Source organism: Nomascus leucogenys, chromosome 3 (genome assembly GCF_006542625.1).
Source record: "Nomascus leucogenys isolate Asia chromosome 3, Asia_NLE_v1, whole genome shotgun sequence".
Taxonomy (NCBI): domain Eukaryota; kingdom Metazoa; phylum Chordata; class Mammalia; order Primates; family Hylobatidae; genus Nomascus; species Nomascus leucogenys.
The window spans coordinates 96,619,646-96,638,658 of NC_044383.1; the positions used below are offsets into that span (position 1 = coordinate 96,619,646).

Consider the following 19,013-nt stretch of genomic DNA (forward strand, 5'->3'; position numbering starts at 1 on the left):
TCTTAATATATATATACTGTCTTTTCTTGATGCTTCATTTGAACTGATCTTTTGAATGCTTCTGGTTGATAATTGTAATACCTTTTTATAGGGCGTCAGTGCAGTCAGATTGTTTCCTCTCTCTGGCCATTTATTGCTGTCTTGTTCCATGGACTGTAAAATTAAGGTGAGTTTTCAGTAACAGAGTAGGAGTGCTGCAAAGCTAGTTCTTTGTTTAAATCTGTTTGGTTAATTATAAATAAATTTGGGTTTGTTAGGCAATTAGAAGCTAATTATTTTCTCTTAGATCCTGTAAATGCAGCAATTTATGAACTACTTCCAAACATAAAATCAACTATGGCTCTGTGGTCCAATTGGCTAGGCCCCTTTTGTTGTTGTTGTTTTTGTTTTTTGTTTTTTGTTTTTTTTGAGACGGAGTCTCGCTGTGTTGCCCAGGCTGGAGTGCAGTGGCACGACCTCAGCTCACTGCAAGCTCCGCCTCCTGGGTTCATGCCATTCTCCTGCCTCAGCCTCCCCAGTAGTTGGGACTACAGGTGCCCGTGGTGTCTAGGCCCCTTTTTAAGCTTAGACAACTGACGAGAATGTAATCCAATCACTTTGGCTTTGGACATATAAATATTTAATCACTAATCATTATAGAGATTTTGTATATGTAATAGTTTGTTTCTCCAAACCTTATGAAATAGAGAGGACATAGGTTAGAAATCCCATTTTTAGAAAGTAGAAAATGTAATTCATCCTTTTTCTTCTAAATACTAGTAGACACCAAGCAACAGGACTGCTCCCAGCCCCTTCTTTCACCTTTTCTAGTCTTGGGAAGCTCCATCTTTAGCTTCTGTCAGTCATAGAATGTGTGATAGAAAAACCTCGGTTGCCAATGCATCTCAACCTGAATATGCAGGATGTCTTGAAAAAATTTTAAATCTTACCGGTTTTGTGTCTTCTCTTTGTCCGGACCATTATGATGGTTCAATAAATACCAACCCTATATAGTGCTCTTGGGGCTTGAAAAGTTGAGTCATTAAAATTTTATCATTTGTAAATAATTCATGGATATTAACAATAAAAAAGGCCACTTTTTATAAGAGCAACCATTTAGGCATTTGTCTCTAATAGCTTAAAATGACAGGCCAACATTTTGGAGTAAAAACCCCCATTTTACTTAACTTTTACTTTTACTTTGTACAAACCATGTTAATTGAGATGTTGGTCTTTTCTTTGACCAACCAAAAAAGCATAGAATTCAATTTAGTTCACTTCTATAAACATTCTATTATGTGCAGGGAACTGAAAGTAAAAGCTTATAAAGGCACTGTCCCTCCCCTTAGGATGATCATTTTATTATGATATAAATGATTATTACAGAGGCAAGCACAAGATATGCTGGTTTCAAAGAGGAAGCATACCTTAGTAAGATGGTTAACTAAGTAAAGGATGAGGAAACAGGAGTAGAGTATGTTTGAAAAGAGTGAAGAGAATGGATCAGCATGGTGTGTGCTGAAAATAACAGTTTTGTGCTCGCTGGAGCATAACATCTGAGAGACAAGGAATGATTGCAGTCATGGGCAAGAAACCAGGTCTCAGAGGTCCTTTCCTAGTATGCTACAGTAACTGAGACTGTGTCCTATTGGCACCAGTGGCAAAGAAATGCTTTCTATTTTAGAGTACTAGCAACATTGTTGAGAATTGGATTCAAGGCAGTCAAGAATAAAGCTAGCCTTGAAGCTATTGTATTAATCCACCTTAGATATGCTGAGAATTATGAGCCTTTTATTTTAGTCTAGATCATCATTTTCTTATAGATTCTGTAATACTTGTTATTCAGAAAAGTAAACAGAAAAGGCTTTCAGTATCAAAATGTTATATACATGGCGGTTTTAATAACACTTAATTCCTTTAAACGTCATTTGTAGTGCTACAAAAGTAGAAACTTTTCATCTTAGAAAATGTATGAAATAGAAAAGAACAGGATGAAAATGAAAACTCACCTGAATTAACTCCATCTATAGTTGTCTCTTTTTTGATGTAAATATCTTTAAAACTCTTTAGTTTTGAGTGTGTGTGACTGTGTGTGTGTGTGTGTGTGTGTGTGTGTGTGTGTGTGTTCCAAATAATATAACACAAACTGGCAGCACCAAGCTGTATTTAATGATATTCAGTGTTTAATATTTAATGATTGAAGCTGTGTGTTTACACACACAGATATGCACACACATAACCAGCATAGGGCTGTTGTTATTGATTGAAAGACCTTTATTAAAAGTAATATTTCCATGTGTTGTTTTTTTTCTCCCCCAGCTATGGGAGGTTTATGGAGACCGGCGCTGTCTGAGAACATTTATTGGTAATGCTTCTTTTCTCTCCAACATAAATCTGGGAAGAATTTTTAAAATAAGATAACATCATTGACAATAATTTTACTACACTGATAGGAAGTAAAGTCTTCATAGACTTGAGCTGAATCTGGAAGGAGGAGTCAGTGTCCCCAGTTAGACAAAGAAAGAGAACTAGGAAGCAAGAGCAGCAGATGCAAAACAAAAATGGTGTGAGACAGCGTGCTGCTGAGGGGATCCACGTACATTTCAGGATTGTCAGAGTATGGGGGATGGTGAGAGACAAAAGCGGAGAAAAGTAGCAAGAGAGGGACCAGGGTATGGAAGACCTCCTGTGCCATTAATAAAGAGTTTAGCCTCTGTTGTGAGGGCATTGGGGAACCATTAAAGAGTTCTTGCTGGAAAGCAACATGATTTGAAGTTTACAAAGATCAAATGGCAATACGCAGGATGATTTGGTAGGGCAAGCCTGGAGGAAGGGAAATGAATTACACAGTTATTTCATAGGTCTGGTTTAGCGATGATGAGAGTCTGAACCAAAGCAGCAGAGGGAGAGAAGAAAGGAACTATGTATTAGAGTTAAAGTCAGTGAGATTTAGTAACGGTATGTGAATGATCACAGTGAGACAGGAATCTAGGGTGACTCCCATGAGGCTGGATGAATGATGGTGCTGTTCACCAAGAAGGAACATAAGATGATGGTAAGGTTTTAGATACACCAAATTTGAGCTGCCTTTGGGATATTGAGGTGAAAATGTCCAGTAAGCAATTAGATAGCCAGATGTCGAGCTTTGAAGAGAGACTGGGAATTGGCACCTAAAGCATAAAAAAAGGATGAGATTGAGAGAACTCCTTGAAGAAAGAAAGAAGGCCAAAGGGAGGACAGCTTTGTGACAAACCAGACTTTTTGGTAGAGAAAGGTTTATTGTCTTTGTCAAATTTCATGTGAAGGCTAGTTACTCATTCCAAATTTAACTGTACCACATTGAAATGGTGTGACTCGTAGTGGCTCTGTTTTTAGATTAAAGTGGGAGTCTGTTTGGCAGTGCTTTATGATTTTAGGGCCGCCCTGCACAAATTAATACTGCCTAAGATGTCACCAGAGCCTAAAGGAAGACTTGTGGAAGGCTCTTAGCTGTGTACAGGGGAACGAAATGTCTCCGTCAGATAGAGTGGATTTGGTCTGCATCTGTCTCCCCTCTACTGGCAGACCATTTTTCTGTGGAAAACTGAAATTTTCCTCCTGAGGGAGATGATAGCAGCTCTGACTGGGACTCCAGCTGTAGGCAAGGATGCCTAATTACCATGACACATACCTCCTGATGGGAGTTCACTGGAGGTGATGGTTTAGAGCTGCTGCATGTGGTTAACAATTTGTGCCATGCTCATTTTGCACAATTGTACGTGTCTTGGTCATGGTGGGGTGGCAAAAATAGGAACATTTTTGCTTTTGTTTAGCCACATTTTATTTTTCCCTGTAACTTTTAAAAGAGTTGAGTGATCTGGAAATATTCATTTTTAAGTGAAGTATAATAATCAGCACCTTAAAATTAGTATATTGTCAAAATACCATCTTAAAAGAAGCTAGTCTGGGCAACATGGCAAAACCCTGTCTCTACAGAAAATACAGAAATTAGCCAGGCATGGTGGTGTTCACCTGTAATCCCAGCTACTCAAAAAGCTGAGGTGGGTGGATCGCTTGAGCCAGGGAGGTTGAGTTTACAGTGAGCTGAGATCCAGCCACTGCACTCCAGGCTGGGCAACAGAGCAAGACCCTATCTCAAAATAAAAATTAAAAAACAGTGCAACCTAATATAGTTTTCAGAAAGTCTCCCACATTCTGAATCAGTTTCTATGAAATTTGGTAATGTGATCACAGAAATAAAACAATTATTGAACAAGGGCTACAGTTTCCTGAACTTTAGGTTTAGGGCACTTTGTTTTCACTTGCAGCCTGGTGAACAATCTGAGAGTGAACCTCCAAAATTCCAGCAGCCATTTCTTTGACTGGCAATAATTGGTCTTTTACATTTCCATAAATTCTTGGCTAGCTAGTCATCACTTGTATGTACTGCATATTAAGTAATTGCTATGGCAGATTTAAAAGAAAAGTTAAACCGTTTCCTCTTGGTTCTTAACCGAGATGTTATGCATCAGAATCACCTGAGGAGCTTCTTCAAGGGAAAAAAATGCCCACATTCTGAAGCCCACACATAACATATTCTAAGTCAGTAAATCAGGCAGTGGCATTCCAGTGATCTTGACTCACAGCTGAGAACCCCTGCTTAGTGCTGTTTCTCTTTATGATGTTTATGTTTTAAGAGAAGAAGATATATGATACTTCACCTCATTGCTGTTTCTGTTGACTCCACCTTTAGGTCACAGTAAGGCTGTTAGGGATATCTGCTTCAATACTGCAGGAACACAGTTCCTCAGCGCAGCCTATGACAGGTATCTTAAGCTCTGGGACACTGAGACAGGTAAGAGTTCACTTATGCTAATAAATATTCATCTTACAAGTTATTTATATATGAAATGGGGTGAGTAGTCTTCTGTGGCAAAATGGCACCTTCTCTAACTGCTGATTCTCATACCATTCACTGTCAGCAAATACATAAAATACATTTCTAGAGTCGAAACTGAGCATAAGTAGCTCTTTCACTGTGAAACTTGTTTCCACCAGATAGATTTTATAAAGCAAACATACTGACAGATAAGCAAAGTTGAAATCTTGTATAGGCCATCTAATTGAGTTTTTTTTAATTATAGTACTTTAAATTTTAGGGTACATGTGCACAACGTGCAGGTTTGTTACATATGTATCCATGTGCCATGTTGGTGTGCTGCACCCATTAACTCATCATTTAGCATTAGGTGTATCTCCTAATGCTATCCCTCTCCCCTCCCCCCACCCCACAACAGTCCCTGTAGTGTGATGTTCCCCTTCCTGTGTCCATGTGTTCGCATTGTTCAATTCCCACCTATGAGTGAGAACATGTGGTGTTTGGTTTTTTGTCCTTGCGATAGTTTACTGAGAATGATGATTTCCAGTTTCATCCATGTCCCTACAAAGGACATGAACTCATCATTTTTTATGGCTGCATAGTATTCCATGGTGTATATGTGCCACATTTTCTTAATCCAGTCTATCGTTGTTGGACATTTGGGTTGGTTCCAAGTCTTTGCTATTGTGAATAGTGCCACAATAAACATACGTGTGCGTGTCTTTATTTATAGTCCTTTGGGTATATACCCAGTAATGGGATGGCTGGGTCAAATGGTATTTCTAGTTCTAGATCCCTGAGGAATCAGCACACTGACTTCCACAATGGTTGAACTAGTTGACAGTCCCACCAACAGTGTAAAAGTGTTCCTATTTCTCCACATCCTCTCCAGCACCTGTTGTTTCCTGACTTTTTAATGATGGCCATTCTAACTGGTATGAGATGGTATCTCACTGTGGTTTTGATTTGCATTTCTCTGATGGCCACTGATGATGAGCATTTTTTCATGTGTTTTTTGGCTGCATAAATGTCTTCTTTTGAGAAGTGTCTGTTCATGTCCTTTGCCCACTTTTTGATGGGGTTGTTTGTTGTTTTCTTGTAAATTTGTTTGAGTTCATTGTAGATTCTGGATATTAGCCCTTTGTCAGATGAGTAGATTGCAAAAATTTTCTCCCATTTTGTAGGTTGCGTGTTCAGTCTCATGGTGGTTTCTTTTGCTGTGCAGAAGCTCTTTAGTTTAATTAGATCCCATTTGTCAATTCTGGCTTTTGTTGCCATTGCTTTTGGTATTTTAGACATGAAGTCCTTGCCCACGCCTATGTCCTGAATGGTGTTGCCTAGGTTTTCTTCTAGGGTTTTTATGGTCTTAGGTTTAACATGTAAGTCTTTAATCCATCTTGAATTAATTTTTGTATAAGGTGTAAGGAAGGGATCCAGTTTCAGCTTTCTACATATGGCTAGCCAGCTTTCCCAGCACCATTTATTAAATAGGGGATCCTTTCCCCATTGCTTGCTTTTGTCAGGTTTGTCAAAGATCAGATAGTTGTAGATATGCGGCATTATTTCTGAGGGCTCTGTTCTGTTCCATTGATCTATATCTCTGTTTTGGTACCAGTACCATGCTGTTTTGGTTACTGTAGCCTTGTAGTATAGTTTGAAGTCAGGTAGCGTGATGCCTCCAGCTTTGTTCTTTTGGCTTAGGATTGACTTGGCAATGCAGGCTCTTTTTTGGTTCCATATGAACTTTAAAGTAGTTTTTTCCAATTCTGTGAAGAAAGTCATTGGTAGCTTGATGGGGATGGCATTGAATCTATAAATTACCTTGGGCAGTATGGCCATTTTCACGATATTGATTCTTCCAACCCATGAGCATGGAATGTTCTTCCATTTGTTTGTATCCTCTTTTATTTCATTGAGCAGTGGTTTGTAGTTCTCCTTGAAGAGGTCCTTCACATCCCTTGTAAGTTGGATTCCTAGGTATTTTATTCTCTTTGAAGCAATTGTAAATGGTAGTTCACTCATGATTTGGCTCTCTGTTTGTCTGTTATTGGTGTATAAGAATGCTTGTGATTTTTGTACATTGATTATTTATCCTGAGACTTTGCTGAAGTTGCTTATCAGCTTAAGGAGATTCTGGGCTGAGACAATGGGGTTTTCTAGATATACAATCATGTCATCTGCAAACAGAGACAACTTGACTTCCTCTTTTCCTAATTGAATACCCTTTATTTCCTTCTCCTGCCTAGTTGCCCTGGCCAGAACTTCCAACACTATGTTGAATAGGAGTGGTGAGAGAGGGCATCCCTGTCTTGTGCCAGTTGTTTCAAAGGGAATGCTTCCAGTTTTTGTCCATTCAGTATGATATTGGCTGTGGGTTTATCATAGATAGCTCTTATTATTTTGAGATACATCCCACCGATACCTAATTTATTGAGAGTTTTTAGCATGAAGGGTTGTTGAATTTTGTCAAAGGCTTTTTCTGCATCTGTTGAGATAATCATGCGGTTTTTGTCTTTGGTTCTGTTTATATGCTGGATTACATTTATTGATTTGCGTATGTTGAACCAGCCTTGCATCCCAGGGATGAAGCCCACTTCATCATGGTGGATAAGCTTTTTGATGTGCTGCTGGATTCGGTTTGCCAGTGTTTTATTGAGGATTTTTGCATCAATGTTCATCAAGGATATTGGTCTAAAATTCTCTTTTTTGGTTGTGTCTCTGCCCAGCTTTGGTATCAGGATGATGCTGGCCTCATAAAATGAGTTAGGGAGGATTTTCTCTTTTTCTATTGATTGGAATAGTTTCAGAAGGAATGGTACCAGCTCCTCCTTGTACCTCTGGTAGAATTCGGCTGTGAATCCATCAGGTCCTGGACTCTTTTTGGTTGGTAAGCTATTGATTATTGCCACAATTTCAGAGCCTGTTATTGGTCTATTCAGAGATTCAAGTTCTTCCTGGTTTAGTCTTGGGAAGGTGTATGTGTCGAGGAATTTATCCATTTCTTCTAGATTTTCTAGTTTATTTGCATAGAGGTGTTTGTAGTATTCTCTGATGGTAGTTTGTATTTCTGTGGGATCGGTGGTGATATCCCCTTCATCATTTTTTATTGCATCTATTTGATTCTTCTCTCTTATCTTGTTTATTAGTCTTGCTAGCGGTCTATCAATTTTGTTGATCTTTTCAAAAAACCAGCTCCTGGATTCATTAATTTTTTGAAGGGTTTTTAGTATCTCTATTTCCTTCAGTTCTGCTCTGATTTTAGTTATTTCTTGCCTTCTGCTAGCTTTTGAATGTGTTTGCTCTTGCTTTTCTAGTTCTTTTAATTGTGATGTTAGGGTGTCAATTTTGGATCTTTCCTGCTTTCTCTTGTGGGCATTTAGTGCTATAAATTTCCCTCTACACACTGCTTTGAATGTGTCCCAGAGATTCTGGTATGTTGTGTCTTTGTTCTCATTGGTTTGAAAGAACATCTTTATTTCTGCCTTCATTTCATTATGTACCCAGTAGTCATTCAGGAGCAGGTTGTTCAGTTTCCATGTAGTTGAGTGGTTAATTGATTTTTTTGTTCCCTTACATCACCTGGCACTGTGCATTGCACATAACAGAAGTGCAATAAATGTCTAATGAACAAAATTAAATGTATTTGCACAAATTGATTAAAATGTAGGTCTAAACTTTCACAGGCCAGTTGGTTTTATATATTCACAGCCATACTAATTGCTGTTTATTAATTGATTCACATTAATATGTTGCGGCTAGTATAATTTTATGTAATTAGAAAAATCATCTTATTATCTTATTGTCTTATTATCATTACCCTTACTGCATTTGAAGGGTAATGATAATAGTTAGTATTTATTAAACATCATTTAGCAGGCATAATTGCTAAGCATTGATATTCAATATCTCCTTCAATCTTAATTTATCCCTGTGAGGTAAGTACTATTATTATATTATAGATAAGGAAACTGAGGCTTAAAAAGAGCTAACTTTTTCAGGGTCACACAGCTAGTAAGTGGCAGATTTGGGTTCAAACGAAGCTCTCTCTGATGCCAAAGCCCATATTCTTCAGCACTTTAGCAGTGGTTCTCAATTCTGGCCACACATTGTAATCATCTGAAGAGCTTTAATATTACTGATGCCTGAGTCCCACCTTCAAAGGTATTTATGTAATTGGTATGGCTATAGACGAGATGATTGTACTGTGTAGCCAAGGCTGAGAGACTACAATTTTGCAGGTTCTTTTAAAAATCAAGATAAAATATACATACAGTAAAATGTATGAAGTGCCTAAATATTCAGTGATTTTTTTTTTTTTTTTTTGGTAAACATATCTATGCAGTTGTCTACCACAAAGATCAAGATATAGAACATTTCCAGCACTCAGTAAAGATTTCTTATGCCCTTTTCCAGTCTGTGTCCACTCCCAGTAACCATAGTAACCACTTCTGTCATCACAGATTCATTTTTCCTCTTCTTAAACTTCTTATAAATGAAATCATACCATTTTTTCTCTTTTGTTTCTAGCTCCAGCATAATGTCTGAGATTCCCTCATGGCTTGTACCAGTAGTTTGTTCTTTTTTATTGCTTGTACTATTCCATTACATGAATGAAGTTATAATTTATTTATTCTACAATTGGTAGTACAGATTTACTTTTGAAAAAATTATTTTTAATCATTAAAAATCTGTGAAAAAGAACAAACGTAGTTTACAGTAAAGAGCAAGCAGGCAGCCCTTCCTCAAAATGTATTAAGCAGGTGACCTCTAGATCTTAATCTCACAGTCATCTTTAAGTGGTCAAATTTATTTTACCTATTTAATTTGAGTCTTTGGTTTTAGGACAGTGTATATCAAGATTTACAAACCGAAAAGTACCTTATTGTGTCAAATTCAATCCTGATGAAGATAAGCAAAATCTCTTTGTGGCTGGGATGTCTGATAAGAAGATTGTGCAAGTAAGTCTTTCACAGTATTTTGTTAAGACTCCTAAACTTTATGTTGTATAAGGGGATGGAATAAGTTAATAAGCTAATATTACTCATTTAATGTTTGCTACTTTTAGGGATGGCTAATGCACCATTCTTAGTAGAAAAATTTACATTTATAAAAACGTCATGTTGAAGATCTTCTCCTTCTCCACTTTCCAGAATTATGGTCTTTCATAAATCCACTCTACTTCTGTCTTTACCTTTTTTCTTGCCTGATATACAGTGGGACATTCGAAGTGGAGAAATTGTGCAGGAATATGATCGGCATTTGGGAGCTGTCAACACCATTGTTTTTGTGGATGAGAATAGGAGATTTGTGAGCACGTCTGATGATAAAAGCCTAAGAGTTTGGGAATGGTGAGTTTCCATCAGTAGAAAATCTGATTTACATAAAGCAAGCAGTTAAAAATTATATAGACAAAGATGAAGCCTGATAATATGCAACCATTTGAATATTTTTTGCAACTGTGATCCTGGCTTGCCAATCAAACTGTTTTAACTATTTAAGTACTGACAATATGCAGATTAAAATCCAAACATGCTACCATTTATAATCTTTGGATAGCCTTTCCAAAGGATGTGTATCTTGAGTTGTTTTTCTTATAGTGATGACAGATTTGTATTTTGCTGTCTTACCTTCTTTATTAGGTACCTTATTCATCTCTGTAAAATAACTGGCAAGCAGTAGGGGGATTGAGCATAAGATCATGGCCCTAGAACCACCCAAAGAAAATAGTGGTGTATATCTTAATTTTTTAAATGTCTACTTTTTATGATTTTTCAATACTGAAAATGCCCCATGTATTAGTCTGTTTTCACACTACTGATAAAGACATACCCACGACTGGGCAATTTACAAAAGAAAGGTTTAATGAACTTAAGTTCCACATGGCTAGGGAGGCCCCACAATCATTGATGAAGGAGAAAGGCACTTCTGTTTTGTTTTTTTTTTTTGAGACAGATTCTTGCTCTGCCACCCAGGCTGCAGTGGTGCAATCTCAGCTCACTGCAAGCTCCACCTCCCGGGTTCACGCCATTGTCCTGCCTCAGCCTCCCAAGTAGCTGGGACTACAGGCTCCTGCCACCACGCCTGGCTAATTTTTTTGTATTTTTAGTAGAGACGGGGTTTCACTGTGTTAGCCAGGATGGTCTCGATCTCCTGACCTTATGATCCGCCCATCTTGGCCTCCCAAACAGGTGTGAGCCACTGGCCCAGCCAGAAAGGCACTTCTTACATGGCGGCAGCAAGAGAGAGAATGAGAGCCAAGCGAAAGGGGTTTCGCTTTATAAAACCATCAGATCTCATGTGACTTACTCACTACCACGCAAGAACAGCATGGGAGAAACCGTCCCCATGATTCAGTTATCTCCCACAGGGTCCCTCCCACAATACATGGGAATTATGGGAGTGCAATTCAAGATAAGATTTGGGATGGGACACAGACCAAACCATATCACCCCATATCATCACTCTGGTACAAATGTTTTACTTATAGAATATAGTCATATTATATTGGTTAATTGTACTTTGCTAGGGAAAAAATATTTTTCTAAAGTTAAGCAATATACTAGTTTCATTACGTATCATAATGCGTTCTATAATTTAGTTGCAAAAAAATGCTTACTAACCTTTTTGTTAAAATGAATGATTGGATGGAAGCCACCATGTTTTTACAGTCAGTTATGAAGCACAGCTCAACCATGAGTCCTCCTAGCAAGGACTGAAAAGTGTGTCTTTCCATCCCCCAGAAGCTTTTCTGCTTTCACAAGTGGAAAGCCTTGAACCATAGCCAGTGGTTTCATCTTTACACTTAAGTCCCTTTGGGGACCTGAGCAGGTCCTTAACCATTGTCAGGACAATCTGGGTGACTGAGCATTTAACGTAATTTAATTGTAGTTTCTCCCACACTCACCATCACCACCACTATACCCCTTCAGATTATCCCCAATTAGTAGAGAGTAGTCTTAATATATAGCCCATGTTAGAGAGTACCTTACAGCTAAGATCTTAATTCAGAAATTTTTTTTTACAGAGAATCTAATATGGACCCCAAGTTTTATATGAGCCACCTTAGATCACTTGCACAAACTTTGGATGCATATACGTGTTCTGTTTTGTTTTACATACTTTAACAGTTTGATCATACTCAAACTTGCTGATGTTTCTACTGTCAGATATTTTCAATTTTAAATATAGAGTGGTATAAAAGAAGTTGGTAAATATTTAAATAATTGAGCAATTACAGGGCTTAAGGACATGTGTATGTGGGTATTCTAAAGTAAAACATTGGTCAGAAAAGAATTTTTATTAAACTAACAGGTAATGTTAGTATGTTTCCCTTTTTTTTTTTTTCATTTCCTCTCAGATCTTAGGAAATACTCCTAAAAAGTCATGATACTGTTTTGTTACAAATGATGACATTCTTTAGATTTTACTGTAACTTGGCTGGGTGCAGTGGCTCATGCCTGTAATTCCAGCACTTTCAGAGGCTGAGTTGGGTGGATCACTTGAACCCAGGAGTTCGAGACCAGCCTGGGCAACATTGTAAAACCCCATCTCTACAAGAAATACAAAAATTAGCTAGTGTGGTGGCACAGGCCTGTAGTCCCAGCTACTTGGGAGGCTGAGGCAAGAGGATTGCTTGTGTCTGGGAGGTCAAGGCTGCCATGATCTATGCTTGTGCCACTGCACTCTAGCTTGGGTGACAGAGCAAGACCCCATCTTAATAAAAAAATTGGCTGGGCGCGGTGGCTCACACCTGTAATCCCAGCACTTTGGGAGGCCGAGGTGGGCGGATCACGAGGTCAGGAGTTCGAGACCATCCTGGCCAACATAGTGAAACCCTGTCTCGACTAAAAATACAAAAAAATTAGCAGGGCATGGTGGCGGGCACCTGTAGTCCCAGCTACTTGGGAGGCTGAGGCAGGAGAATGGCGTGAACCCGGGAGGTGGAGCTTGCTGTGAGCCGAGATGGTGCCACTGCACTCCAGCCTGGGGGACACAGCCAGATTCTGTCTCCAAAAAAAAAAAAAAAAATTAAAAAATTAAAAGCCGGGTGCAGTGGCTCACACCTGTAATCCCAGCACTTTGGGAGGCTGAGGTGGGTGGATCACAAAGTCAGGAGTTCAAGGCCAGCCTGGCCAATATGGTAAAACCCCGTCTGTACTAAAAATACAAAAATTAACTGGGCGTGGTGGTGGGCGCCTGTCATCCCAGCTACTTGGGAGGCTGAGGCAGGAGAATCGCTTGAACCTGGGAGGTGGAGGTTGCAGTGAGCCGAGATCATGCCATTGCACTCCAGCCTGGGCGACAGAGCGAGACTCCGTCTCAAAAAAAAAAAAAAAAAAAAAAGTTATATTAGATATTCAGCAACTTGTGGGTTTTTTTTGTTTTGTTTTGTTTTGTTTTGAGACAGAGTCTCGCTCCATCACCTAGGCTGGAGTGCAGTGGCACAATCTTGGCTCACTGCAACCTCCACTTCCTGGGTTCAAGTGATTCTCCTGCCCTAGCCTCCCGAGTAGCTGGGACTACAGGCATGTGCCACCACACTCAGCTAATTTTTGTATTTTTAGTACAGACGGGGTTTTACCATGTTGGCCAGGATGGTCTCAATCTCTTGACCTTGTGATCCACCCGCCTCAGCCTCCCAAAGTGCTGAGATTACAGCTGGGATTACATTGCACCTGGCCAACTTGTGGTATTTTAATCGACCAAATGCATGAAATGTCATAGGCATATTTTTTCCAGAAGGCATTTATTTTGGTAAAATATTTTTTAAATAAAATTTTATAGAAGTTGACACTGCTGTTTATCATTTAGCTTTAAAAGTTCATAGACTTTTATTAGGTTTTTTTCGTGAATTCATTTTTAAACTGGAGATTATTTGCAAGATATGAGTTACTAGCTTATTATACTGAATTACAGTATTCAATTAGAAAATAGTGCTGTTTGTTTATTTATTTATTTATTTTTGTGATGGAGTCTCACTCTGTCATCCAGGCTAGAGTGTCAAGTACAATGGCATGATCTCGGCTCATTGCAGCCTCCACCTCCTGGCTTCAAGCAATTCTCCTGCCTCAGCCTCCCAAGTAGCTGGGATTACAGGCATGCGCCACCACACTCAGCTAATTTTTGTATTTTTAGTACAGACGGGGTTTTACCATGTTGGCCAGGATGGTCTCAATCTCTTGACCTTGTGATCCACCCACCTTGGCCTCCCAAAGTGCTGAGATTACAGATGTGACCCACTACACCCAGCCATGTGGTGTTTATTAAATATAACTATGCCTAGTAGGCATTTTTGCTAGAAATAATGAAGTCCACAGGGTAGTTCAAATTCTTCTTCCACAGCTCCTAGTATGAAGATTCCTTGAAATAAGGTATCCATTTGAATATTTTTGTTTACTTTTGTTAACACATTGATCAATATGAACCTGGACTATGGTTAATTTAGAAAATTCTCATGTTTTAATTCATGTTGTAAAATTATTAACCACTAACAATACGAGGAGGGAAGAAACAAGCCTTTTTTCATTTGCAGCTCTTTTTAATACTTTTGGGTCATTCTAAATGTCAGTTCTCATTGGTACTATAGAGGTATAAAGGGTTGGAGATCTGACAAATGATGTTATTCCCCAGGTTATACCTGAAAATGTTTTCCTCTGACCATGACCCTGATAGAAGTTTTTTCTAGTCATTTCCTCCTTCTGCTGGATGGATGGATAAATAGAGAAAATCCTTATATTAAGGCAAATTATTATTATTTTCCAGTTAATCAAAGTATTGGAACTTGAAACAGGGTTTGAAATTGAAATTGCTGCTGTATAATCTGTGTTATTCATCAGATTACATTTCCCACACATTACTCTGTAAAAAATATTTCTGGTCTCATGAAAAGCAACAAGACCAAAAATCTTTCAGAAAAGAATTTTTAGCATGGAGAATATTGAAAATGAAAAGGCACTTAGAACTTTTGATGGTTCTAAATTTGGGTGGCTACTTTTTAATTTTTTTTTCATTCTTTTATCACTCACATGAGTTTTGTGCTTTTTTTTTTATGGCTTTTCTCCTTCACCAAACACATTTGAAATGCTTTACATGCAAACTGAAAATAGTCCAGGTACCAAGCATTTATTTGTCCTCATTTATCATCATTTCTGGATGGGCTAGACCAGCTCACAGATCCCCACAGGTTTGCCTGCCATCCACCTGCATTGCTGCAGGCTCTTTAACACTGTCACCCACTCAAGGTAGGCTAGCCAGTAAAGTAACACTTCCCCATAGGCTTGCCTCAGACATCTTGCTTCGCCCTACCATGGTACATTTTTTATTTAATTTTTGTTTTTATTTCAACAGCTTTTGGAGTAAAAGTGGGTTTTGGTTACATGGATGAATTATATAGTGGTGAATTCTGAGACTGTAGTGTACCCATCACCATGGTACATTATTAAAGAACTTCTAGTAACAAATTTTTTAACATAAAGGCCAAAGTTTAAATAGAAAACAAAATTATTGCCACTATTATAATGATCATGGAAAGTGATTTATGAAGTACAAGATTTACCATAAGCAGTACAGTGTCATCTTGTGATTTTTCTTCTTCCAGAAAGTTTCATGAAAGATTTATTAAATATATAATATCAAGAGTTTGCTTTTATTTGCATATTATTCCTTTGTTCCAGAGATAATTCTGAAGGTACTTTTTAAAAGTTGCTTATTCTGATATGCTATTTAAAATTTTTAGGGATATCCCTGTGGATTTCAAGTACATCGCAGAACCCAGTATGCACTCAATGCCTGCAGTGACTTTGTCTCCAAATGGTGAGTTAGTATATAGATTGTATTTTTCAATGAGCTTCTAAGATATGGTGTGATTTCTTTATTCAAAAGAACTTTGGCCCCTTCCTTCTTGAGGAAGTTTGTCACCGTGCCATTACTTGTATAAGGTAATCTTTAAAATATTAGAAAGAATTACTGGTTTTCATATGTAAGTCACCTCACCTACTTTTCTGTGTCTCTTTTTAAATAAAAATAAAAGAAACAATGATTTACAGCTAACATTGATTGAACGTCAGATTTCTATTTAACAATCAGTTTTCTTTTCTTTTTTCTTTCCCCTCCTCTCGTCTCCCCTCCCCTCTTTTTTCTTTTCTCTTTTCTTTTCTTTTCTCTTTTTACTCTTTTTCTTTTCTCTTTTCTTCTCTTTTCTCTTTTCTCCTCCCCTCCCCTCCCCTCCCCTCCCCTCCCCTCCCTTCCCCTCTCCTCTCCTCTCCTCTCCTTTTTTTTTCGAGACAGGGTCTCCCTTTGTTGCCCAGGCTAGTCTCAAACTCCTAGGCTCGAGTGATCTTCCCTCCTCAGCCTCCCAAGGTGCTGGGATTACAGACCTAATCCACTATGCCCGGCCAGAGTTTTCTTTTCTAATTCTCCTTCCAAAAAGAATCACGTTCAGTAAATCATTGAATAATGATTTGGCCAAGGCAGAAGAATCACTTGAACCCAAGAGTTCAAGACTAGCCTGGGCAACATAGAGAGACCTCATCTCTACAAAATAAAATTTTAAAAATCAGCTGGCGTGGTGGTGCACGTTTGTAGCCCTAGCTACTTGGGAGGCTGAGATGGGCAGTTTGGTTGAGCCAGGAGATTGACTATGATCGTGCGACTGTACTCCAGCCTGGGCAACAGAGAAAGACCTTTCTCTCTAAAAAAAAATAGTAATAGTGATTTATTGTAAACTCTTTCAGGGGATAGGAAGTTTTGGTCTGATTCTCCATAATGAGAACACTTTAGCAATTCACTATAAAAGATTTTCTCAGGCAAAAATTAAGAAGATAAATCTATTTAATATTGTTTAATCCATTGTCTTTTAAGTACAAGATAATTTGTGCTACAGATATACTGACAATATACTGATGTAATTATAGCTCTACATGAAAGTCTTAAAGTGGGAGTTCTGATGTTTGGGGGACCTTGTCATTGAAACCACTGTCAATTCACATAATTAACTCCAACTGTAGGGCAAGGAAGAATTTGCTGTTCCATCAGGGACTCTGACACAAGCAAATGGTAATAGCTGTTAAATGCTCTATCATTTTTATAAGAAGAGCAACCTAACTGAACCCTTTTTTGATCGTTGCTAGATTATATACTTCGTCACTGTGCATCTATATTTCATGTAGCATATTTTTAAACCACCTATTACAGATTTTGTGCCCATCTTGAACAAGGCCATTTACCCACTCAGGCATTATTTAAGTCTGTTTCCTTAGTAAGTAACGTTTACATGTACAGTTGGCCCTTCGTATCCATGAGCACCACATCCTGGGATTCAACCAGCACAAATCCAGAATATTCAACAAAATAAGCAATAAAAAATAACAATACAACAATTAAAAACAACACAGCATAACAACTAGGTACAAAGCATTTACGTTGTATTAGGCATTATAAGTAATCGAGAGGTGATTTAATGTATACAGGAGATATGTAGGTTATGTGCAGATACTATGCCATTTTATATAAGGGACTTGAGCATCTGTGGATTTTGGTATTGGGTAGGGGTGCAGATCCTGGAACCAATTCCCAACAGATACCAAGGGATGACTATATATAGGATGCAAGTATAGCCTAACAACAAGGGTACTTCTGAGAAATGCAGTGTTAGGTGATTTTGTCATTTTGTGAACATCATACAGAGTACTTACACAAACCTAGATGGTTTAGTCTACTTACCCTCGGCTGTATGGTATAGCCTGTTGCTCCTGGGCTCTACCCCTGTATGGTATGTTGCTGTCCTGAATAATGTAGTCAGTGGTAAGCATTTGTGTATCTAAATGTATCTAAACATAGAAAAGGTACAGTAAAAATTTGGCACTATAATCTTATGGGACCACTGTCATATGTGCAGTCCATCATTGACCAAAACATTGTTAAGTGGTGCATGACCATAGACGCTGCAATTTAGGCTCTAGGGGCTTCGATGAATCCTAAGTAGAGAAAAGCATTGTAGCCTTTTAAAAAGTTACTATAATTTTTAAAATTATATCTTTTTTTGTATAGTTTTATTTAATAACCCTAGGCTTTCTCACCACTTAATCTTTCTTTATTCCGTAATTACCACAGATAAGCCTCTTTCTCCTATTTCCCATAGTTCTGTTGTCTATATTTACTATAAATTGATTTCATTTCATAACTTTTAGCTTATTTCTTTAACATTAAGCTTGCAATTTCTATATTTCCTTATTTTTTTAAAAAAAGCTTTCATATGAGAGTGCTCAATGATATAGGATTATATACGCAAAAGCCATTAGTTTATATATTAATACCTCTTGCCAGTGACATATTTGTAACATTTTACAGGTGGTATAGTAAATTTATTTTTTAGTATTATAAAGTATTTGGGAGCAAAAGTTACATTAATCACAGTGAACATATTTAAAATAAAAAGTTTTAAAAAATGTTTTAGTCTTCCTCTAAAATACCTCATTTATTGAATTTACAGGAAAATGGCTAGCATGCCAATCAATGGACAACCAAATCTTAATTTTTGGAGCACAGAACAGATTTAGATTAAATAAGAAAAAAATTTTTAAGGGCCATATGGTAGCAGGTTATGCTTGTCAGGTGGACTTTTCACCAGACATGAGGTAAGTTTAAATCTTCTAATCCATTCTCGTGTTCAAATATGATGATATAAACTGTTGTTGTACAAATAACACTTTACACATCACTCTCACATAATATGTTTTTATGAGAACTCGATAATCTGTCAAAATTGTCAAAATGCTGGGTATAAAGGCAAGAACAAATTAGGAAAATTACATTTTGCTTTTTTTAGGTTCTTGCTTCAGTATATTCCCTTCTATTACTTAGGCTTATGCCCTTTAGCCACCTAATAAATCCCTGTCTATATAACCAATGCCTTATTTTCTCTCTGCTTTTCTAAGCAAGACTAGAAGTGCTATAGTCACTGTATTGCTATGATTGAATGAACACCAGAAGAATTAATTGTGTATTATTACAGTGTTGCAGTTACAGCTTCACTACAGCTTGTCTGTGCTGAAACCTCAAATCCAGCTTTTGAATATTTCTAGGTCACACTGGATTTGTGAAGCCTACGGCACGGTCCTTAGTTAAAATGTATAGGCAGAAGTAATTTAGAAATCCCAGTAACTTTGTTTGTTTAGCC

The 19,013-nt window shown here is 37.8% G+C and overlaps 1 protein-coding gene across 1 annotated transcript in view; it reads left to right on the plus strand.

The window, feature by feature from the left end:
* The window catches only part of CDC40 (cell division cycle 40), a 53,936-nt gene that overhangs the window by 32,226 nt on the left and 2,697 nt on the right, over positions 1 to 19,013 (plus strand). The window contains exons 8-14 of the mRNA XM_003255561.3: positions 92 to 166; positions 2,299 to 2,344; positions 4,712 to 4,813; positions 9,680 to 9,795; positions 10,052 to 10,185; positions 15,573 to 15,649; positions 18,327 to 18,471. Of these exons, the coding sequence (XP_003255609.2) occupies positions 92 to 166; positions 2,299 to 2,344; positions 4,712 to 4,813; positions 9,680 to 9,795; positions 10,052 to 10,185; positions 15,573 to 15,649; positions 18,327 to 18,471 (695 nt within the window). The remainder of the gene's footprint in view (positions 1 to 91; positions 167 to 2,298; positions 2,345 to 4,711; positions 4,814 to 9,679; positions 9,796 to 10,051; positions 10,186 to 15,572; positions 15,650 to 18,326; positions 18,472 to 19,013) is intronic.